At 36.1% G+C, this 24,345-nt stretch overlaps 6 protein-coding genes and 1 long non-coding RNA gene across 7 annotated transcripts; 2 read left to right on the top strand and 5 right to left on the bottom strand.

Annotated features, from left to right (window-relative positions):
• Window positions 1–3,465: 3,465 nt before the first annotated feature.
• On the bottom strand, window positions 3,466–5,810 carry LOC130999406 (pentatricopeptide repeat-containing protein At1g62930, chloroplastic-like). Its single transcript, XM_057924928.1, has one exon. It carries the CDS (start codon window positions 5,651–5,653, stop codon window positions 3,605–3,607), a length of 2,049 nt encoding a protein of 682 aa, XP_057780911.1. The 5' UTR covers window positions 5,654–5,810; the 3' UTR covers window positions 3,466–3,604.
• LOC130999407 (probable LRR receptor-like serine/threonine-protein kinase At3g47570) lies at window positions 5,609–16,807 on the top strand. Its single transcript, XM_057924929.1, has 3 exons — window positions 5,609–5,711; window positions 15,434–15,959; window positions 16,056–16,807. Exons 2-3 carry the CDS (start codon window positions 15,494–15,496, stop codon window positions 16,226–16,228), a joined length of 639 nt encoding a protein of 212 aa, XP_057780912.1. The 5' UTR covers window positions 5,609–5,711; window positions 15,434–15,493; the 3' UTR covers window positions 16,229–16,807.
• Window positions 6,400–7,152, bottom strand: LOC130998796 (pentatricopeptide repeat-containing protein At3g22470, mitochondrial-like). Its single transcript, XM_057924203.1, has one exon. The coding sequence runs from the start codon at window positions 7,150–7,152 to the stop codon at window positions 6,400–6,402; it is 753 nt and encodes a 250-aa protein (XP_057780186.1).
• LOC130998795 (putative pentatricopeptide repeat-containing protein At1g12700, mitochondrial) lies at window positions 7,187–8,037 on the bottom strand. The gene has a single exon (XM_057924202.1). The coding sequence runs from the start codon at window positions 7,958–7,960 to the stop codon at window positions 7,187–7,189; it is 774 nt and encodes a 257-aa protein (XP_057780185.1). The 5' UTR covers window positions 7,961–8,037.
• On the bottom strand, window positions 8,089–11,205 carry LOC130999408 (uncharacterized). Its single transcript, XR_009093504.1, has 2 exons — window positions 8,568–11,205; window positions 8,089–8,329 (listed from the first exon to the last, which is right to left on the bottom strand). It is a non-coding gene; the product is annotated as an uncharacterized LOC130999408 (long non-coding RNA).
• LOC130998794 (uncharacterized) lies at window positions 12,984–13,688 on the bottom strand. The gene has a single exon (XM_057924201.1). It carries the CDS (start codon window positions 13,686–13,688, stop codon window positions 12,984–12,986), a length of 705 nt encoding a protein of 234 aa, XP_057780184.1.
• A 5,855-nt stretch (window positions 16,808–22,662) lies between the features above and the next one.
• LOC130998793 (LRR receptor kinase SERK2-like) lies at window positions 22,663–23,319 on the top strand. Its single transcript, XM_057924200.1, has one exon. It carries the CDS (start codon window positions 22,663–22,665, stop codon window positions 23,317–23,319), a length of 657 nt encoding a protein of 218 aa, XP_057780183.1.
• The last annotated feature ends 1,026 nt before the right edge of the window (window positions 23,320–24,345 follow it).

Raw genomic sequence — 24,345 nt, 5'->3', positions numbered from 1 at the left:
AAAACATAAAAAGGCAGAGAAAGTCTAGGATTACTTGATCAATGAAGATTTGGAAAAGGGATTTGTAGAAAAATCCCTTAGAAAAAGGGATTGTAGAAAACTAAAGCTAGTTTGGAAAAGTTTATTCAACCCTTCTTTAATTTTAGCTTATCACATACGTTAATTAATTAATTTCGTAATTCATGAAAACAATACTAATAATAAACTAATTTACACTCAAACAACTAATAATCAACGAGAAGAAAGGTTAGTTTGGCAAAGATGATTGGGACACTTCGTTCCAGCTTATCCCATACATTAATTAATTTTGACAAAAGATATTATTATGAGCTTTAAATTAATATTAAGGGTGAGAAATTTTTTTAATCAAAAATTGAAAATTCGAACCAAATCAAATCGAAAAAATTGATCCAGTTGTTCCGAAAAGAAAATTTCGATTTTTTTTTTCTGACCAATTTGGCATTTGTCATTTAGAAATTTAAGAAATAAAATACTTCATCCATCCATGAAAGAACTTCCTGCTTTACATTTTTTGTACGTCAACAAAAGAACTTTCTATCTATTTTTGAATTGTACCCCATCAATTATAGGTATCTTATTTACCCTTACTTTTAACTACTTCCAATACTAATTAAAATATTTTTTCACCATTCTCAATGCACTTAACAATCTTTGCTCCACTTTCAATACACTCAACATCATTTTTTCTTGAAAATCTGTGTCACTCTATCCTAAGAAGTTCTTTCATGGACGGATATAATATTATTTACTGAAGTTTGAATAGGAAGACATAAAAATAATTTTGGATTGAAAATTGGAGGCCCATTTTACTCATGGGCCTAAGCACAAAATAGGCCTAATCATAACTGATATATTCAACGTTTAGAAATTTTATTTTTCTTAATAAAATAGTTATTGTGAATTCAGAAAAAGTATTATAATTTTCTCTATTAAAATTTGAATATATTTTCAAATATCCACATTTTAATAACTAGCAGAAAGAGTGTACATTGTACGCATAATTAGTGTTATTTTATTTGATAAAATAAAAAGTATAAATATAATTTATTGGTCTATTTAATTCTATTACCTCTTACAATAATTTTTTTAGAAATCTATTTATTCATTACTTCTACTATAATTTATTGGAAAGATATATTTATTTATAAACCTTATATATAGATATATATCACATAGATTTAGTGTAATATTTAATTAATTAATATATTCTTATAAATATATAATAAGTGATAAAATATTAATAGATGTAAAATAGGTAATTCACATGTTGTGCCCAAGACTCTTTTTATATTAGTAGACTAGTAGTATAGATATAGATATTGATATAACATGAAACAAATTAAAAAATCATAACAAATTAATTTTTAAGGGCATTATGTGAATATACGTTTAGATAAAAAAAATTAAATAATATTCTCAAAGAGGTTTGAATAAGTAACATCCCAAAGTTTAGATCTAATCCTTTGTCACGTCGTGCAATAGTAACATTCATAATATATACTGAAGCACACTTCTACTCTTATAGCTAAAACTAACATGTATTACAAAAAATAAATATATGATTATAATAAAGAGAAATCCTACTCATCTATATGATAAAGCTATGAAATCCAAGCATTTTAAATCATCATTACATAGAGATTAAACAAACAAATAAGCTATAAATGTACTTTCCCCTTACTTTCTAGTAAAATAATTCTTCTAACACAACATAACACGAATCTAGAATACAAGTCCTTTGGTACGGGTTTCTTAACCTTATTAAATAGAACACTATCTCTACCTTCCCTTACCATAGGTTCAATCGACACCGAAAAAGTAGTTTCGTCAAGTGTGAAACCCCTTGCACCCAAACAGGAGGCAGTTAAAAACTATTGACAAGTGAAAAACAATTAATACACAGATGGAGCTCAGCAGTAACATCTCTCTCTCTCTCACTTGTTCCTATTCATACTGTTTCTTGCAGCAGTTCTTGTTCAAGGTGATGCTTTTTCTATGGTTTCCTATTTTCACCCCAAGAAAACTAATTGCTTATTATTTTCAATGCTCAGTTTTCAATGATGATACCAGATTTGCAAGTCGCTTATCCTCGTACGAAAGCAATGACAGAAATATTTGATGTAGCAAATTTAAGTCCAATAATGGGCATCATATAAGTTAAAAGTGAAATGAACTGAAATGAAAGGGATGGGAAGAGAGGAGCGGAGCGGGGGGCAGAAGTGGGAACCCACGATATATATGGGGAGAATTGAAATAGGAAATTTGTGATTTAGTGCCGACGTGAGTATTGAAAATATCTCACAAGTGTAGATATTTTGGCAAATAAAGCAACGCTATTATTGGTTGGGCTGGCATTTTGCGTTTCTGACCACACATATAAATATTGAACGTTGAAACACTTACTCCTTCACCTTAATTGCATAAATTTGGGTTCAGACTTGTGGTCACCCTCGTCTTCTGAATTTCAATACACTGGCACAACTCTGGTCCCACCAAGAAGCGGCGTCCGCTTCCGGCCGACAAGTCAAGAATCTGAAATGGCCGCCGGCCACTCGCATGGCGGCTGCCCGCTCCGGAGATGAGGCGCCACCACCACCTCTCTACAATCATAACCTCAAATGCCACTCTCGAGTTACACTTACTCAATCTCATAACATTAAATTTGTGTGCTACTTTTTTTTAGCATGGATTAAACAAATGATATGTTCTTAATAAATAAGCACCATTAGCGTCACTAATTATATTACATCTTGGATTTAATTAATACAGAACAAGAATCAAACAAAAATTAAGTGAATATATGTATACGATCATCACATGAAACACATTAATTAATAAACGAAACAAGTACGGAAAGCATCACATGGTGTTGGATATATATTTATAAATAGTCAATTCGGAATTTATAGGGAAAGTCTTGTGAGTGGAGTAATTAAAAACGATCGAAAAAGAAACACATTTTATCATGCATGCTATACATATGATAATGAACGTGGGAGTGAGTTGACAAAGAATTCCTGAATTCATCATAAATCTAGCTGAGACAAAACATATGATAATGAACCTCAGATTTTGACACCACAGGAGGTATTGGAGGGTCTCGAGTTCACATCTCACTTAAAGATCACCACATCAACTTACAAGCTGAGACAAAACAGAGATCTTGATTTCAATCAAGAATTCATATGCATAATTCTTACATTGTGAAACTAAATTAATTTTAGGAAGATGGGAAATGAATGATGATTGGATCAGTAGCTCCAATTTGCACATACAATGAATGCAGAAGTTGCAAGTCAAGGTGCATAGCTGAGCAACTCCCAATCCAAACAAACAATCCCACCAACAGTGCCTAATACTACAAATGTGAGTGTCATAGGTGAGAGAGAGAGAGAGAGAGAGAGAGAGAGAGAGGCACTTTATTATATGTAGAAAACACAGAGATTAAATAAACAACATCACAACTGCAAAATTGAAACATCTTAAATCATGATAACATAAAGATTAAATAAACAAATAAGCTATTGTACTTTCCCCTTAATCTCTATTGCAATAATTCTTGACCTTCAAACACAACATAAATCTAACTAGAATAAAAGCCCTTTGGTACGAGTTTCTTAACCTTATTAAACAGAACGCTATCTTTACCTTCCCATTTCACAGCTTCAATCAACATCGAATATGCAGTTTTGTCAAGTGTGAATCCCCTTGAATCCATCTCTTCCAACAGTGGCATTGCATCATGCATCTTGTTCATTTTGAGAAGACCTCGAACAAAAACATTGTATGTTACACTATTAGGCAAGCAACCGCTGCTTACCATTTGCGTCATCAAATCCTTCGCCTCCTCTATCTGCCCTTCCTTGCAAAGTGCACCGATAAGGATCGTATAAGTTATGACGTCAGGCTGCAAACCCTTTGATAGGAGCACGTGGAACAGATATTTAGCCTCCTCTATCTGCCCTTCTTTGCAAAGTGCACCAATGAGGATACTATATGTTACGACATTAGGCTGCAAACCTTTGGATGGAAGCTCATGGAACAGATCTTTATCCTCCTTTATCTGCCCTCTTTCGCCAAGTGCACAAATGAGAATATTATCTGTTATGACTTCAGGCTGCAAACCTTTGGATGGAAGCTTGTCGAACAGATCTTTTGCTTCTCTGACTTTGTTGTCGTTGCACAATCCCTCAATGAGGATATTATATGTTACTATGTCTGGAACGATGCCTTTATCTTCCATGGCATGCAACACAAAAAATGCTTCACTGATACGATGAGCACTGCATAGACCATCCAACAAGATATTATAAGTCCTTATATCCGGAGACACTTGTAGAGCTTCCATTTCTTTGAACAATTTCAAGCCGCCTTCACATTTGCTTTCATGAAATAAAGCCTCTAGCATTATGTTATAAGAAAACACATCGCGCTTTAACCTTTTGGCGGGAATTATGGTAAAAAGCCTTGAAACTTCATCGACTCGCCCACTTTTGCAATACCCGTTCATCAAGCTATTGTAGCTTATGATATCGGGCTTCATTCCAGAGCTCATTGCCAGTTGGAAAATGCGTTCAGCTTCGTCCAGTTTTCCTAGCATACAATATCCATTTATCAATGCGTTGTATGTGACAATGTCGGGTTGAACATCAATCTCCTTCATAGATATCAACATATGCTCGGCGTCTTCCACCTTTTCATCTCTGCACCAAGCATCCACAAAGATATTACACGTCACCTCATTTGGGCAGACCTTGTCAGCTATCATCTTCTTTAACAAGTCTTCGGCCTTGTCCATTCTTTTCATCTTGCACAACCCCTCAATTATTGAATTATATGTCACAACATTGGGTGAAATCCCCTTATCACCCAAAGAGGAGAAGAGTTGGAGAGCATCGTCCACCTTTCCTTCCTTGCATAGACTATCAATGACTGCACTGTAAGCATAGACATTGGGTTTGCAGCTCCCTTTTCCTTTTTCCAATGAGCAGAGCAAATCAATCGCCTGTAGAATATCTCCAGCTTTGCATAACCCATTAATTATAGTACTATATGTATACTCATCGGGCTGGCACAGTTGGTAGGCCGACAGCTTCCCCAACAATTTAGCTGCCTCTGGGATCCTTCCAACAAACAGAAGGCCTTTCACGAGAGTGTTGAAGGTTACCACAGTAGGCTCGAACCCACGCTTGAAAAAACTGCCTAAGATCGCAAACCCAAAATCAGGCCTTTTCAGTCGGCAATAGCAATCAATCGCAATACTCAACGTGTAGTGATTTACGGGAGCATCCCTTTGAAGCATTTCGTCGAACAGATGAAGTGCAGCAGAGTATTGTTTCAGCTTCACCACAGCACTCAGCAATCTCGAGAAAAGCTTAACAGAAGGAAGCGTCTCCGTTCTCATCATATCCTGAAATAGAGCGACGGCATCATTGGGTTCACGTATAGATTCAAAATCGAATCTGGGATAGGCGGAGAAGTGTCTCCTCATTTGGCAGCTGGCATTATCAAAATGAAAACTGGGTAGAAGAAATGATTGATAATGTGGAGAAGTGATGGCAAAAGTGGAGAATTTAGATGAAGAATTCGACAAAATTCTACCGAGAAATATGGCGGCGTGGTTAGACCTCATTCTTGGGATAGTTTTGTAGTTGTGACCACTGAAATTAAAAGCTGAAGAATTGGGGAAGGTCGCTGTTGAAGAAGGAGAGATAGGGTTTTGTGAGAAGAAAGGTGAAAAACGAGATTTGGGGAATTGGAAGTGCTAGCTGGGGAAGAAGGGTAAAGTATTTCTGGTTATATTTGAGCCAATCTCAGCCGTTCAAAGAGTAATCGCATTTGAAGAGAGGAAAACGCATTTCAATTTCCTATCAATTTAATAAATTCTTAAGAATTTTTTTGTTATTTTGTGTTGGATTTTTCGGATAATTTTTTGCAATCACATTTAGCTCCTCTAAAATATGATTATGACTTTTCATAATTAATTTCGAGTTTGGCTCAAATTAATACTGCAAATAAATAATTTACAAACTTAAACAAATTATGTTTGAGCCTGTGAAGTACTATGAGATTAATTAAAGAAAGATATGTTCTATTAAAATAAAAAATGAATAAACCAATAAAATTTAAGCTTCAAGCTCAGGATCATATATATATAAGCTAAATACGTGTTAAGTTCATGAATTTATATACAAATGTATGTATTTTTTTGTGGTTGAACTTAGCTCCAATTCTTTCAAACTTAGAGCATCAGCAATGGGGGGCTCGTTTGTGGGCTCGAGCCCTCCCCCCCATTGCTGAGCCTGCGGCTTGCAACCCGCCCCTCCTCCGCGCTTCGGGCTCAGACGGTATTTTAGGTAGGCGCGTGCAATGCACCGCCTACCTTAGAAAAAAAAAATTTGTTGCACCCGTTGATAGGAGCACGTGGAACAGATATTTAGCCTCCTTTATCTGCCCTTCTTTGCAAAGTGTACCAATGAGGATATTATATGTTATGACATCAGGCTGCAAACCTTTGGATGGAAGCTTGTCGAACAGATCTTTCGCTTCTTTGACTTGGTTGTCATTGCACAATCCCTCAATGAGAATATTGTGTGTTATTATGTGTGGAATGATGCCTTTATCTTCCATGGTGTGCAATACCGAAAATGCTTCAGCAATACGATGAGCTCCGCACAAACCATCCAACAAAACATTATAAGTCCATATATCCGGAGACACTTGTAGAGCTTCCATCTCTTTAAACAGCTTCAAGCCGTCTTCACATTTGCCTTCATGAAATAAGGCCTCTAGCATTATGTTATAAGAAATCACATCGCGGTTTAACCTTTTAGCGGGAATTAAGGTAAAAAGACGTGAAACTTCATCGACTTGCCCCATTTTGCAATACCCGTTCATCAAGGTATTGTAGCTTATGATATTAGCCTTGATTCCAGAATTAATGCCAGTTAGAAAATTATAAGTGACAATGTCGGGTTGAACATCAATCTCCTTCATAGATACCAACATATGCTCAGCCTCTTCCACCTTTCCATCTTTGCACCAAGCATCCACAAAGACATTACACGTCACCGCATCTGGGCAGACCACATCAGTTATCATCTTCTTTAACATGTCTTCAGCCTCGTCCATTCTTCTCATACTGCATAACCCCTCAATTATTGAATTATATGTCATCCAAAGTGGCGAAGAGTTGGAGAGCATCATTCACCTTTCCGTCCTTGCATAGACCATCAATGACTATGTTGTAAGCATAGACATTGGGTTTGCAGCTCCCTTTTCCTTTTTCCAATGAGCAGAGCAAATCAATCACCTGTAGAAGATCTCCAGCTTTGCATAACCCATGAATTATAGTACGATACATATACTCATCGGGCTCGCAGAGTTGGTAGGCCGACAGCTTCCCCAACAATTTAGCTGCCTTTGGGATCCTTTCAACAAACAGAAGGCCCTTCACGAGAATGTTGAAGGTTACCACAGTAGGCTCAAACCCACGCTTGAAAAAAATGCCTAAGATTGCAAACCCAAAATCGGGTCTCTTCAATCGGCCACAGCCATCTATCGCAATACTCAACGTGTAGTGATTTACGGGAGCATCCCTTTGAAGCATTTCGTCAAACAGATGAAGTGCAGCAGAGTATTGTTTCAGCTTCACCACAGTACTCAGCAATTTCGTGAAAACAGTAATAGAAGGAAGCGGCTTTGTTCTCATCATATCCCGAAATAGAGCGACGGCATCATTGGGCTCACGTATAGATTCAAAATCGAATCTATGATAGGCGGAGAAGTGTCTCCTCATTTGGCAACTGGCATTATCAAAATGAAAAATGGGTAGAAGAAATGATTGATAATGTGGAGAGGCGATGGCAAAAGTGGAGAATTTAGATGAAGAATTCGAGAAAATTCTACCGAGAAACATGGCGGCGTGGTTCGACCTCATTCTTGGGATAGTTTTTGTGACCACTGAAATTAAAAGTTGAAGAATTGGGGAAGCTCGCCAGTGGCGAATCCAGGATTTTAAAATTGGGGGTGCAAATTTTTTTTTCATAAGCATAAAAGTAAAAGATATTTAATGTTAAAAACATTACATTCCAAAATATTGTTAAAAATACAAAAGAAAATTACATAACTATCTAATTTATCTTTCGACGAGTCTTCATTTCTTCAAAGCGTTTCACAACCTCGTCATCGGAAACTTGTAGAAACATATCTTTCTCAATGAAAGTAACCAATCAATCATTTAGAACTTGATCACCCATGCTATTTCGTAGCCTATTCTTGACATACGTCATTCCAGAAAATGCTCTCTCTACACTTGCAGTAGCAACAGGAATAATCAACACCAACTTGATGAGCAAAAATATTAGAGGATAAGTCACATGTCTCTTAGTTTCAACAAGCTTCATCAAAAGAGAACCAACATCTTGTAAATTTTGAAACCCAACATCTCTTTTCATGTCCTCCATAAATATATCAAGTTGGCATTCAAGAGCCATCAAATCAATGCTTGAAAATTCAGAGGGATAAAAAGTTGGAAGTTTGAGTACCTTTTCCTTGTCAAAAGAAGAGAAGTCATCTTTAGGATCTAAGCAAGCCATGCATATAAGCAACTCCATATTGACCTCATCAAATCGATTGTCAAGTTCTTGAAGTAGTAAATCAATTACTTCTAGAAACACGTCAACTCGGATATGATGAAGATATGAAACTTGTTGAGCAAAACGCTTTGATCTTCCTTGAGGGATATATCGAGACTCCATATCTGGAACACCAATGTCATTATCATTGCAAAATGAGGTAACTTTATGTAATAACCCACACTTTTAATTATATTAAAACCAGTAATGCGATAATTATTTATTACATAATTCAATAATAAAACTCAGTGGTTATCTAGGTTGATAACACACTTACCCGCTTATGTTTTTTTTATTTATATTTATAATACTGGAAGCAGAGTTATTATTTTATTTACGTCCGTTAGCTTCGCGTGAGAAACCGCGATAACAATTATTGAGATATACGAATTAAATCTACGGATTTAATTTAGAATTATTTTACAATCTCTCGACATTTGCAAGCAGGAAATTAGATATCGAGCAGATACACAAACACGCGATATTAGCAAAAATCCGAAGCTAGTGTTTTATTAAACACGCGTTACTATATTACAAATTTAGAATTCCCAACACTGAGGGATCTCCTTGTATATCCACCAAATCTTCTATTCCTACTTCTTTATACCTATCTGCCAACACCCCATAGAAATTGGGAAAGAAAGGGAAATAAAAGAAAAAGGATATGAAATGTGTGGGGCTGTGCAAAATCTGCAACAGCCTCCAACTCCCTCCAATCCCCTTTTCCCTACACCCTACCACCTATTCCTTAGCACACTTATTCCCCCAATCCCCTTCACTCTACCTCTTGTATCTATTCTCTAGCACACTCAAATGTGCAGGCAACATTCCTCATTTTGGCCTCAAACTTCATCCAGCAAATCACTTTCATTATCTTCCATTCCACACATAGAATCCACCGAAGGGTAAGCTGCATTCACTGTTCTGCCAAAACTCAAGGGGTAAGCTTCGCTTTAACTCTTTTCCTTTCAGTCATTAGTTTAACCTGCATTAACACAGAGAGCAACAACCTTGAATATTTCAGATTCTCCCAATCCATTTAATCCAACAACACCAGACAGCCAACAAAGCAAACACTCAAGGTATTATTACTATTTCATACTCAATTTAGCCGCACTCATAACCGGTACATGGTCAGTTAAGAAACACCATAAATAGGAGAATAAGCATGATAGACAAACAATACCAATGTATAGTATGAGGATGTACATAAGTCAGTTTACTTCCATCAAGAACCAACAACAGCCTATGACCTTTATACGAGCTAAATGCAGTAAGGATTTCCTTGATACAACAGCAAGTTCAGTGCTTAGTACAATTTATTGCATAATCCTTATATGAAAACCAAGACTTCACTGTAGAGCTATAGATTGACTTAGCTTTTAGAGAGGGCGGGGGGCTACTGCCCTGTTTGTTTGGGCCGAAGGACGTCGAGTGGGCGGCAACTCGCGGGGACAGCAGCGTCGGCGGCGTCGAGCTGTGAAAGGCAGACAACTCCCGACCTCAGCGATGGCCCTCGCCGATTCTGGATTGCAGCAGCAGCGGAGTACCCTTCGCCCGAATCCAGCAGCAGCGTGGCGAGGCTCGAACCGTCGACCCCGGGGAAAACGGCAACGGCGGAGCTTTCCCTACTCGCTGGAGAAACGCAACGGCTGCGGCGAGATTGAGAGTGCGCCGAGAATAACTAGGGCTCGACCTCTGCCTCGGCTGTGTGTGTGCGTGTTTCCGGAGCTTCCAGAGGAGAATTAGGGCTCAAATTTTAGTGGCCTCCCCTAAATCTGCGAGACAGCAGCAGAAGCTTGTGCCGGCGACGCGAAGGCGCCGGATCTCAAGGGGTGGCGGCGGCGATTTTGGATTTTGGGAAATTAGGGCTCCTCATTTGGGGATCCCCCATTAAATTGAGGAAGGAGGGAGGACGAACGAAGACGGCGGCCTCAGAGACGCAGACGACGGCCGTTCGCCGGACACCCAGTTGCAGCGGCGACGACGACCTTCAATTTGTGAGTTAGGGCTCGATTAAGACCTTCAATTCGTGAGTTAGGGCTGACGATATGAATTGAGGAAGAAACGAGACGAAGGGAGGAGGCTCGGCTGGCCGTCGTCCTCGCCGGAGCAGTTCGCGGCGGAGCTCGCGAAGAGAAAGGACGGGCGAGAGAGAGAGAGAGGTCTTGAGCGGCGTCTGAATTTGAAGAGAGTGAGAGAGAACCGATTGTAGAGGGGGAGGATTTGGGCCTCCTCTTTTATTTTATTTGGGCTGGATTCCTTTAATTATTGGGCCTCTACATCTTATTTAATTTAGCCCAGATTAATTTTCATTTTATATCTTGGGCTGGTTATATTATTGTGGGCTGGAGTTTCTATTCTTTTTATGAGCCTTATATGATTTATTTAATTGAGCCCAACAAGTTATTTATTTGTTTGGGCTCTTCCTAAATATTGGAGTCGGGCCTTGTATTATTTTTCTATCGGGCTGCTTCTTATTAATTAATGGAGCCCAATTATTTATTCGATTGGACTACTTAACTAACTAAACCTGGATAGTCAATTCAATCACTTGGGCCATTATATATTTTTCCTTTGGGCCTTCCCTTTGTTTTTGTAATTGGGCTAAGTTTAAATTATTTTACTTTAGGCCCAACATTAATTATTTCAGTTGGACTGCTATTATCTTATTTGGACCCAGATTTATTTAATTATTTGAGCCCAATAATCTCATCTCAGTTGGGCCTTGTAATAATTATTCAGCCCAAATTTTATTATTTTACTTGGGTTCCAGATTTATATATATATATATATATATATGAATTGTAATTATTTATTTTAATTCAAACCCACTCTTAATTAATTATTAGGCTGTATTATGTTGAGCCTTTTAATTATTTGACTTATATTATTATTACTTCGATTCATGTTTGTTTAGCCGAGTTAATTAGACGCAGCTTCCCAATTACGATTAATTCTTACGAGATTGCTAAGCGAATGAGCCGACTTAGCTATTTTCTTTTAATCGATTAAATAGAGCGAGATTTTTTTTACCATGTAAGTTAGAACACCCTAAGACGAACGGGTTAGTCATAATTATTTATCCGATCGTACGAGACGAGCTTCAGTTAGTTATCTTGCTTAATCAATCCGATAGTTGGGAATTAATAATAGAATTATCAAGAATAATAAATCATGCATAAGAGAGTCATGCATATTTAATTTCGTATTCTCATTATTTGAGAATTCTGCTCGAGCAAATATCTTATTTAAATTCTCGCAATAAAGGTCAAGCGCGAGAGTAATACCTAGACGAGAGTTACTGCACCACAACTAGAGCTATAATCAGGTGGGCTTATTTTTTTTAAATGTATGCTTGAGTTACTAAGCTCTAAATGTTTCATGAATTGAAAACTGTTTATCCAATAAATATTTTTGTGCGCTCTGTTATGTTTAAGGCTCGCAATTCATGGATCGATCGAGGTTCTCTTATGACCTAACACGTTGTTTGAGAATTGTGTACACTTGTTAGTTGTTTCGGTGGGTTGATCTCCATCGGACACTAATTCATGTCAGAGGCGTTATAAGGGCGCTTGGCTGGATGTGTTCCGGAGCATGTAACATGTAAGGCCTGCCTGGGTAGCGTCCCGAGGTCAATTCAACTTGTTTGAGTTACGTCCTCAGGGCAAGTATCGTGGGAATGAGGGATCCGTCGGTGGCTAAAAGGTCCGGGATCACAGCGAGTAACAGAACAGAGTGTGACAACAGCGCGCTAATAAAATAAAATGTTTTAACATGCTTAGAAGTTCTTTTACTTTAAAACCTTCTAAGTTATGTCATGAATGATTGGATAAACTGCTCTTATGAATTGTGAAATATTTTAAAAGTTGCAGCCCACTAAGTACATTAGTACTTAGCCCAAATATTTTCAAATGTTTTTCAGGTTCATTGGCTGGTGCTGACGGGGAGAGCTGAGGCTAGGGTTCAACTCCGTATTTTGACTTCCGCTGTAGTACTAGCCTTTAACTGTCTTTCGTTTTCTTGACTTAAGACCTTTATGTTATGACTCTAAACGATATCTTTTGTTGAGCCTAGACTTTTGACTCTCAAGTATTTTGATTAAGAAATGTCGGTTATCTGAAGCATGAAACTAAACTTATGTAATCCTGAATTCGAATATTGTCATTTGATTGGCAACTCTTAAGCCCTTTCAATTTACCTCCTTTCATTTTATCTCTTTGGAATATGAATACCCAATTTAATGGGTAGATTGTCAAGTTTATTCTGGTTGATTAAGACTTTCCATTATTTTCCTATTTCCTTTTGCCTTGGGAAGTCGGGCTGTTACACTTTATCTAAAAGAGCCTCCCATCCATTCTCCCTCATTTTCTGTAATACAACTTTTGTCAAAGTGACAAGTCTCATAGCACCAACAATATCTTGATCCTTTCTTTGCAGAGCAAGACACAAGTCATTAGTGTACCCAAGTATAGTAGACATTAGTTGTGCCATGAAAATAAAATCAAATGATTCTAGTGGGTACAAAATGCCTTGAGCTTTCACCTTATCATTCGAATTAGAGCCATTCTCCCCAATCATCACAAGAAATTTAACAATTGTAGAAAACAAGTTCATGACATTCACAAGAGTTTTGTAATGAGAGCCCCAACGAGTTTCTCCCGGCCTCTTCAAACCAAGTTCTTGATTTAACCCGAATCCCGTATCAAGTTCACCAACTTCCAAAGCTTCAGCAATTTTTTGTGCTTGAAATTCTCGAAGCATTTCTCTTCTTTTACAAGAAACTCCAATCACATTCAACAACGTTGCAAGCGTATCAAAGAGCCAAACACAATCATTGTTCTTTTTAGCAGCGGCTACAAGAGTTAGTTGAAGTTGATGAGCAAAACAATGAACATAGTAGGCACTTGGGGTGTCTTGCATAATTAAGGTCTTGAGACCATTTTTCTCACCCTTCATGTTACTAGCCCCATCATACCCTTGCCCTCGAATCTTAGATGGACTCAATGAATGTTCAACAAGTAAAGACATAATTGCACTTCTAAGAGACAAAGCTGTGGTATCACCAACATGAACAAGTCCAATAAATCGCTCCACTATCTTTCCTGTTTTTCCTTTTGGGACACATCACTCGACTCATCGGCCAATATAGCAAAGTAATCATCACCAAGCTCCTCCAATATTCTCATAGTTGTTTCTTTAGCACAACAATTGATAATATCTTTTTGAATCATTGGAGCTATCAATTGGCAATTCCCTGGAGCATTTTCTAAAGTGACCTTTGAAATAGATTCATTATGTGCCTTCAACCATTTCAAAAGTTCAATAAAATTTCCTCTATTAAGGGATTCTTCACTTTCTCTATGTCCTCGAAATGCCAAGCCTTGTCGCAATAGATAACGCACACAAGAAATTGAAGCTTTCAAGCAAATTTCATACTCTCTTTGAGTCAAGTCATTGGCATTATCAAAAGAAACAAGAATTGATTTCTTTTTGCCATCTCTTAAATTCACATATTTCTCATAAGCAAGATTGTGAATACTTTTAACTCCACCAACATGTTTCGCGAACCTATCCGGTTTATTCCAAGACTTAAACCCTCCATTGACAAATGCATCTCCCCCCACATTATTTTCCACTTCATTCTTGAACAAGTAGCAAACAAAACAAAATGCGGCATCTTTCTCAATACTATATTCAAGCCAATCCCATTTTTTAAACCAAGAAGGAATAAATCGGCGTGATGAAGCTCCAAAGTATTTTTGAGGAAAATCATGACTTTTTGGTTGGCAAGGCTTTTTAAGAATATAGGCTCTTCTAATTGAATCGCGCATATTTGGAGGATAATCCATTATGCTAATTCTTTTTCCCAGATCATGAGGAAGAAGCTCAACATCATAAATCAATTCTTTCTCCTCCAATGGCACACTATTAACATTTAAACCACCCAAATCCATAGCCTTTTCTTGAGGTAAATCATTTGTAGGAGCGACATTAGCACTAGAAGGATTCTCACTATTTCTTTTCTTGAACATAAAATGTTGGAGATTGGATTGTTTTATCATTCCTTTTGATTTTTTTGGTTTAGATGCATCACTCTTCATTTCCTATATATTCAATATAGAAATATAAATTATAAAATAAACTAAATAAATTCATAGACACATTTAACAATAAAAAATAAAGTAAAAACATTCTAACAATTAAATATTCAAACAAAGTTTATCATTAAACTAAAATATTTGAAAAGTAAAATATTAATTTAGGGTTTAAAAATTAATACATTCAATTGTGCTTTTCAAAACCAAAAACTTGAATAATTAACGAAGAAGCAATGAATCAAAATATGATATCCGTCGTCGAATGGAGTGGATCATTCGCCAAGCATGAATAGATGAACTTCGAATTTTGCTGTTGTCGGGACTTGGGCGCGCACAGCACACTGAAAATGTTTCTATCTTCTTTTTTTTAATGTTGCTATCCCTAATCCCAATTCATTTTGGCCAATTTTTATTTAATTAAGAATAACTTATTTGTCTTCTTGTGGGCTAAAGTGATCGGCTCCAACAATTGTTCCTTTATGGGCTTGTGGGCCAACAAGCAATAAATATTTAATATGAATTGGATCATTCTAGTTTTAGTTTAAAATGGGGCCATGGGGGTGCAAACTTTAGATGTACAAAAAATTCTATAATACATATTAATACTAGTAAATTTTTTTTTTTTTTTGGGATGCAACTGCACCCCCATGTTCCATGGTGTATCCGCCCCTGAAGCTCGCTGTTGAAAATAGAGAGATAGGGTTTTGTGAGAAGAAAGGTAAAGTAGATCTGGTTATGATTAAGAACATCAACAACCGTGCACCCAGTCCAGCAATGGTATTGCACCCAGTGCAGCTAGAAGGTATTTCAAGAATATTTGATGTCGAATGTGAGATACTACGTAGCATTCGACACAGGAATCTGACAAGCGTCATAAGCAGTTGCTCCAATGAAGAGTTCAGGGCATTAGTACTTGAATATATGGCAAAGGGAAACCTTGAAAAATGGTTATATTCCCACAACTATTGGTTGAATATGATGGAAAGATTGAATATAATGATTGATGTTGCATCTGCTTTGGAGTATCTTCACCACGGTTATTCAATGCCCATTGTCCACAGCGACTTGAAGCCTAGTAATGTGCTGTTAGATGAAGACATGGTTGCCCATGTAAGCGACTTTGGGATAGCAAAGTTGTTATGCGATGGAGATAGCTCTGTGTTAACCAACACGCTAGCAACATTGGGTTACATAGCTCCAGGTGAAGTTTCTCTAAATATATTGATTGCACTTCACTTTGAATCATGTAATTGTGTCTTCCTTACTGCATACATCATGATCATTTTTGTTGTTCCAGAGTATGGTTTGGAAGGGCTAGTTTCAACGAGGTGTGATGTGTATAGCTGCAGGGTGATGTTGATTGAAACTTTTACAAGAAAAAGGCCTGGTGATGATATGTTTGGCGGAAATATAAGCTTAAAGAGATGGGTAGAACTCTCACTTTCGAAGATCCCAGACATGCCAACTTAGTCATGAATTTGGAGGAAGAAATGATTGACAAGAATATGCAGTGTGTATCATCCATACTTGAATTGGCTCTAAAATGCTCTGCCGACTCTCCCGGGGATAGAATCAACATGAAACAAGCACATGCAGAGTTGCTGAAAATTAAACATCGATTTTCCCAATGAGATTCAAGTAAGCTATTTCAAAGTTCTAAGATAATATTGTTCTATTACCATTTTATTGATGCTCAAGCTATTCCCAATGAGCTTTTTTCTTGTGTTATTCCAGAGATGCCGCACAGGTCATATGCTCACTTCATCCGTACTCTTATTAATGATTAATGATAATTTAATTATGTACTCTTATTAATTTGTTGTATTAATGCGAAAGTAAAATGTAATATACTACTACTAAGTAATATGGGTTGGATTTTGTACATGCATGTTGTATATGGGCTGGATTTTATTTGTTGATAATTTGGGTTGCCAATTTAACTTTTTGTTACATATTGTGTTTTGAATGGATAATTATGAAATCATTTTTTCTATTTCTAATTTATGCTTCTGTTAAATGTCATTGACAAGATATAACATGTCGAGTTTTAATACATTATTTAGATAATTTTAGTATAAAATATTTTTTTGAAAAATATAGAATATTTTCGTTTAATTCTAACACTTAATAATCTAGCATTGTCACGACCGCACTCTGTCACGACCGCACTTGCTAAGGATAGCTAATCCGGGAAATCGTGACTAGGGAAGGGATTTAAGAAGCGGGGTTAGAGAGGGCACATTTGACTCATTTACAACTCGATTATAGACATTTATATCTAGCATTAATTCTTGAAATAAAATTTAAGATATTGAAAGATTGACGCATATAGTTAAAAAGGATACTCGATGAACCCGAGTAAGCGTTAAATATTTCTTGAAGAGTAATTGACATAATTATAGACTTGACTAAAACATAATCAGTGTTTGTAGCGGAAGGCAAGACTGAGATACATGTATGCAGACACATATCCTTTCTGAGCCTATTCTAAGTCCGACAAAAGCTCCACTCAGCAACACTTCATCGTTCATCACAGCTCAACCTGCACATTCATAAACATATGCAGGGCTAAGTACAAAAGTACTTAGTGGCAGTTGCCCAAAAACTAAATTATAAGCTTAACATTTTATCATCAAACCACAACATCATATAAGTGACATGAATCTTCCTTCAAGTTCTTTATCATTTTCAAATTCATTAATAGCGTAAGTGCATTCCTCATCATCAAAAATCATATCAATAAGCATCGTGTCGTGAGGAAGGCTTTCCTCAACGAACACAGGCATCGCGCCGTGAGGGAGGCCTCCCTCACCGGACACGGCATCGTACTGTTGAGGGAGGCCTCCCCCAACAGACGCTAGCATCGTACCGTTGAGGGAGGCCTCCCTCAACGGACGTTTGACCGGCCAACCCTCTCATTGACTCACGGTCGCGTTGCGTATATAAATATATATATATATATATCCTGGCAAGATAGCTATCTGATAACACTCATATTTCCATGGTTTTTAATGTTCATATGATGTTAATTTTATAGGAAATTGAGTGTTGGATGATTGTTTTGTGCTTAATTTGCTTTATCTTGTGAAACATGATTCTTACTCGAACTTTGAAGGAATTTGCAGATTTATTGAGTTCGAATTTGGAACAATGTTCTGAAATAGAAGTTGTAGATCGTCTCGATACGAGTTCGTGAGCGCAAACGGATCATAAATCGGAGTTCGGACGAGAAAGTTATGGCCGAAACAAAAACATCGCGCGCAGCAGTCAAAATTCGGCGACCTAAACGGCGACCGCCGAGTTGGTCGCCGAAATTCCTGTTTCAAATTTGCACTACGAGCGTTAAATTCGGCGGGCGCCGAATTTGGCCGATTTTCAGACCAAAAACGGCGACCAATTCGGCGATCGCCGAGTTTGGTCGCCGATATGGGCGGTTTTGCGAGATTTTCCGTTTTTTAGAGTTCTTCTGGGTTTCAAACACTGTATTTTACCCTGACACTATAAATAGGTCCTCTTTTGACCTATCTAGGGTTCCCAGCTTTAGTTTTTCAGTTCTTAACTTTTATGTGAAAAAAAAGTTGATCACTAAATTATTAGCAACAAATTACCGCAACTAACACGGTGCAATTGCAGCACAAAATCAGTAACCGAGTATCGTATCCACAAGGACTATTATAACGAATTACTCTAAGTAATCCTAATTAAACTATAGTAATATTCAGGCAACGAAAGGGAGAGATTGATTGACGTAAATTAAAACGCAAATAGAAACTAATAAAAATACGTAGATAAATTCAAATATGGAAAACTCTGACCCTAGGGATGTATTTTCACCAATCAACTACATGCATTCAACCTATTGATTCAATTACCAATTTTAATCCAACCCTGATGAAAGATCACTATATTATCCACAAGCGTCTCTAACGACCACCTATGAACGTAGATTAATTAATCCCTTTTCACATTCAAGACTCCAAGGAATAAATTAACTCCCAATAGCACATAAAGAATAGCTTCCTATAGCTTCACCTATCGCATTCAAGACTCAAGGCTAACACTATATCATGCATTCCTGAATCGGCTGAACAATTATCGCATTCAAGACTCAAACTGAACAGCTAGACATGTAAATCATTGATCAGATAATTCACAAGAGATTAAGCACCAGGAATCATGAATCATAAGTTGGAGGGCAAATTGATATCAATAAATCAAAAACACATAATCAATCAGATATATACAAACCCTAGGCTCAGATTAAAAGACTAGCCAGACATAGTAAAATCAAACATAAACATAATTAAATTGAACGCAATTGTAAAAACAAATTGTATAAAACCGAATTAAAACGATTGTAGCGTCTTGAATCTTCAATCTTGATCCAAGCTTTGAAAACTGGAAAGCTAAAAAGTTCTAAAGCTATAAAACTGAAATATGAAAATTGAGAACTGAAAAACTAAAGCTGGGAACCCTAAATAGGTCCTCTTTTGACCTATCTAGGGTTCCCAGCTTTAGTTTTTCAGTTCTTAACTTTCATATTTCAGTTTTATAGCTTTAGAACTTTTTAGCTTTCCAGTTTTCAAAGCTTGGATCAAGATTGAAGATTCAAGACGCTACAATCGTTTTAATTCGGTTTTATACAATTTGTTTTTACAATTGCGTTCAATTTAATTATGTTTATGTTTGATTTTACTATGTCTGGCTAGTCTTTTAATCTGAGCCTAGGGTTTGTATATATCTGATTGATTATGTGTTTTTGATTTATTGATATCAATTTGCCCTCCAACTTATGATTCATGATTCCTGGTGCTTAATCTCTTGTGAATTATCTGATCAATGATTTACATGTCTAGCTGTTCAGTTGGAGTCTTGAATGTGAAAAGGGATTAATTAATCTACGTTCATAGGTGGTCGTTAGAGATGCTTGTGGATAATATAGTGATCTTTCATCAGTGTTGGATTAAAATTGGTAATTGAATCAATAGGTTGAATGCATGTAGTTGATTGGTGAAAATACATCCCTAGGGTCAGAGTTTTCCATATTTGAATTTATCTACGTATTTTTATTAGTTTCTATTTGCGTTTTAATTTACGTCAATCAATCTCTCCCTTTCGTTGCCTGAATATTACTATAGTTTAATTAGGATTACTTAGAGTAATTCGTTATAATAGTCCCTGTGGATACGATACTCGGTTACTGATTTTGTGCTGCAATTGCACCGTGTTAGTTGCGGTAATTTGTTGCTAATAATTTAGTGATCACTATCCGCTCAGGAATCGATCTTGTTAGCATCAAATAAGCATTAGATAATAAGCATAAAGCATTAAAACGTAACTCACATAGGCGTTAAATAATAAGCGTAAAGCATTAAAGTGTAACAAAGCGTGAACCACGTAGGCGCGTAACAAAGCGTAACTCACTTAAGCATAAATCTCTTAAAAGCATAACAAAGCATAAATAATAAATTATAAAAATTTAAGCCGTAATTAAGCGTAAATAGCATAGTGTAAATTATTAAAGCGTGACAAGCGTAGATAATAAGGAGAAATAAGTTTAACTCATTTAAGCATAGTAAAGCATAACTCATTTCAAAATCTAATTTTGCATTTTAAAGCATGAAAGTTGCATAGTTCTTAAATAGAAATTTTTATTTTATGCGTAAGAAATGCCCACCTGAATAGCAGACTCACAGTTTGGCTCTAACTCTGGTGCTTGACCTTGAATGATGCTTGGTTGATGATTGCAGTTGAATTAAACTGAAACTTGTGAATATTTTGGCAGAGATGGATGAAGACGTTTAAGTGTGGAATGGGTATGAGGAGGTTATATGCTTTCAATCTGAAACCCAATTGAAGGTGTTCGGTGTGAATATGCACACATTTTAGTCAAAAATGTGCAGAATGCTGGAGTCAAAAAGAATACAGACAGGCGTGGAGAGTTGGAGTAAAAAGATGCACAGTGTAGGCGTGGAGTTTGAGGAGCGTGCTGTGCATTTATTTCTTTCCCTTATCTTATCTTTCTTAGACATATGTATTAATAATTGAGAGTAATTGATTTGATCTGTGCGTATCTATGTTTATTTGTATCCAGACTCTCTTCTCGGTCTCATTCAAAAGTACTCTATGAAACTACTCGATATCTGCTTCCTTGCTTAGCTAGAATAATTCTAAATTAAATTCGTAGATTTAATTCTTCATAAGCCGGAATAAATTCACGACTCAAGAAATAATAATAAAAATAGAAAAATAATTCTATTGTGATTAATAAATAACATGACTTAGCTAAGTCAGTTATGAATCTGAAATGAATAATTATTGGCTTACTCAATAATTCTCATCGCGGTTTTATTTACGCGAAGCTACTGACTTAGTGAAAAAATAATAACCCTGCTTCAATTATAATATAATCCAGTGTCATAAGCTGAATTTAAATCATAAATAATTACTGGGCTTGATTTACTGAAAGATTAAATAATAATTATCGTATTACTGGATTTAATATAATAAAAGAGCGGGCTACTACAAGCATCGAGTGTAATTACTTCCCAAATCATTTAAGAGTTCGTTTACTTTGATGGATAAATTTATCATGAGAAAATGAGGGATAATTTTAAATGACTCATTTCTTTTCTCAGATCTATATATATAACATAAAAGAGGAGTTTTTTTACCTCCGATTTTTCTCTCTCTTCTCACTTCTTCCCTCCAAAATTTCTTTCTTATTTTTCTATTTTAATTTTATTCAAAAAATCGTTAACTTCAATTTATGAAAAAAAATATTCAAAATGTTAAATTAAAAACTATAATCTTTAATTCGGACTAATAAATAATTTTGAAATTAATAATTTATGATCGTTTAAAACCTAAAAATTAATTATTTTTCGCTCTCATTTATCTCTAATTTGAATATCATACTATTTTTTCATTTTATTTTCGTTTGTTGGAGAAAAAGATAAGTAGATATCATGTTTTATCTTTCAAAAAAGTTTATCTTGGAAGCCCTCTGTCACGTACAGGGACGGAGCCAGGAATTTAGTTCGGGGGGGCTGAACCTGTACGGGGGTTCGGGGGCGGTAGCCCCCGAGAAATTTTTTTTGGGCATTCAGTATATTTAAGGTATTTTTTTTATTAAAATACGAGCATAATACTAATAATAACGAACAACATTTTCATAAATTATATAGTTTCAATATATCACAAAACTTTTTTTGAAAATTCCGTATGTTTAAGATATTTTTTATTAAAAGGCAAGCATAATAATAATAATAATAATAATAATAATAATAATAATAATAACAAACAACATGTCCATAGATTATATATTTTTTATATATTACAAATTAGTTTCAATACATTATAATTTTTTTTAGCATTTCATACATATTAGGCATTTTTTATTAAAAGACAAGTATAATAGTAATAATAACAAACAATATTTCATAGATCATATAGTTTTAAAAAACAAAATTATCCTCAAATTAAGTATATATGAGAGAATATAATAACCAAATACTTTTTTATAAAACAAAATTATTTTATAATAGATATAAACATATATCTATATATATTTTAAATTTTAAAAATTAAAAAAAAAAAAAAAAAAAAAAAAAAAAAAAAAAAACTCAAAAATTGGGAGGGGGCTCTAGCCCCCCCTAGCCCCCCCCTGGCTCCGTCCCTGGTCACGTATCACAATTTTCGTGCGCCACATGGAGAAAATAATATGTTTACTTAGAGAATTATATATATTAACGCTAATAACCTATAATGGTTTGTTGTTAGAATAGCCCACGGTGCTGTTATTAAATATTAATTAACCTAAAATAAAACTTAATTATTAATTTTAAATTGAGTTTATTAATCTCCCTCCACCCCATTACAAATATCTCGATTTTTACTTGCAAATGCTTTCTTCTGAAGCCAAAGCCAAACAACCTCTGAGCCTTGCAACTGATCAAACTGCCCTTCTTTCACTCAAACATACATCTCTTTTACTTGCAACTAATTTGACCAACTCCACCTCCGTCTGCACCTGGATTGGCGTCACTTGCAGCTTCCGCCATCACAGAGTAGCTACCTTGAATCTCTCCAACATGGCTCTCTCCGGCACCATTCCACCGCAGCTCGGACACCTCTCCTTCCTCGTCTCCCTCGACCTCTCCTACAACCTTTTCTATGGAGATTTGCCACACCAACTGTCTCTCCTTCGCCGTTTGAAGTTCATATCTCTCCGACTCAACAACTTCACCGGAGACATCCCTCCCATGTTGGGTCAGTTACCAAAATTAGAGTACTTGTCTTTAAGCAACAACAGCTTCATAGGTTCCATCCCAAAATCACTCTCAAACCTCACTAACCTACAGTTTCTTGACTTAACTTACAATTCTCTAAGTGGAGAAATTCCAAAAGAGTTTGGGAGACTTCAAAGTCTACAAACTCTGTCTGTTCAATTCAATCGTCTATACGGCGCTATACCATCAGCCATATTCAACGTATCAACCCTTGTACTTATAGCTTTGTCATACAATGAATTGAGTGGAAGTCTTCCAACAGACACTTAAAATATCCGTTGTCTATTGTTTCATAGACAACCTTAAAAAAAAACGTTGTGTAATATCACTATAGGCAACGATTCTTCAAAACCCGTTGTCTATTTGAGGCGGTCATAGACAACAAGGAAGAAACCCGTTGTCTATCAGTATGATAGACAACGGGTTTCTTCCCCGTTGTCTATGACCGCCTCAAATAGACAACGGGTTTTGAAGAATCGTTGTCTATAGGCATAATAGACAACGTAATTTAAAGGCCGTCGTCTAAATTCTCGCTGATAGACAACGAGTATAATATAAACCGTTGTCTATGAACGTATAAACAACAGTTTTCAAAGCGTGTTGTCTATATCGTGTTGTCTATTAGCTGAATTCTTGTAGTGTTTGCAGTAATCTTCCATCTCTTACTGGGATTCGTCTTTCTTATAATCAGCTGAGTGGCACGATTCCCACAAATCTATCCCAATGTTCAGGGCTTGAGGTGTTGAGCCTCTCTAGAAACTCTTTTAGTGGGGAGATACCTTCAGAAATCGGCTACTTAACATCTCTCTTCAGATTCTATATCTTGGTGGTAACAATTTGAATGGTATGGTTCAAGTTCTTATCACATAAATTTGTGTAAATGAGATTTGATTAGTTTCATGGCACTTTTTTTGCGAGGAATACTACCACATGAGATTGGCCATCTTCAGAGTCTAGTTAGTTTTGGTGCTGAACAGAATGAGTCTAGTTAGTTAGTTTTCATGAATATGTCTTCTCTGCAAAACATATATCTAAGGCGCAACATATATGGGAAGCATGATCAGTTTGGCATATCTCGACTTGTCGTACAACAACCTCTCTGGTTCAATTTCAAAGTCTTTAGAAGAACTTCAACACCTCGACTACTTTAATGTCTCTTTCAAGAACCATGATTAATTTTCTCTCTCTTCTCACTTCTTCCCTCCAAAATTTCTTTCATATTTTTCTATTTTAATTTTATTCAAAAAATCGTTAACTTCAATTTATGAAAAAAATATTCAATTTCAATGTTAAATT

The sequence above is a fragment of the Salvia miltiorrhiza genome, chromosome 8, assembly GCF_028751815.1.
Source record: "Salvia miltiorrhiza cultivar Shanhuang (shh) chromosome 8, IMPLAD_Smil_shh, whole genome shotgun sequence".
NCBI lineage: Eukaryota > Viridiplantae > Streptophyta > Magnoliopsida > Lamiales > Lamiaceae > Salvia > Salvia miltiorrhiza.
The sequence above is the reverse complement of the archived record's forward strand: the minus strand, read 5'-3'. Positions and strand labels throughout refer to the sequence as shown.

Coding starts and splice junctions, on each gene's coding strand:
- LOC130998793 (XM_057924200.1), top strand. CDS start 22,663: ATGCTTTCTTCTGAAGCCAAAGCCAAACAACCTCTGAGCCTTGCAACT.
- LOC130998795 (XM_057924202.1), bottom strand. CDS start 7,960: ATGAGGTCGAACCACGCCGCCATGTTTCTCGGTAGAATTTTCTCGAAT.
- LOC130999407 (XM_057924929.1), top strand. CDS start 15,494: ATGATTAAGAACATCAACAACCGTGCACCCAGTCCAGCAATGGTATTG. Junction 15,960..16,055: donor ATTGGGTTACATAGCTCCAG/GTGAAGTTTCTC, acceptor TTGTTGTTCCAG/AGTATGGTTTGGAAGGGCTA.
- LOC130998794 (XM_057924201.1), bottom strand. CDS start 13,688: ATGTCTTTACTTGTTGAACATTCATTGAGTCCATCTAAGATTCGAGGG.
- LOC130999406 (XM_057924928.1), bottom strand. CDS start 5,653: ATGAGGTCTAACCACGCCGCCATATTTCTCGGTAGAATTTTGTCGAAT.
- LOC130998796 (XM_057924203.1), bottom strand. CDS start 7,152: ATGGACGAGGCTGAAGACATGTTAAAGAAGATGATAACTGATGTGGTC.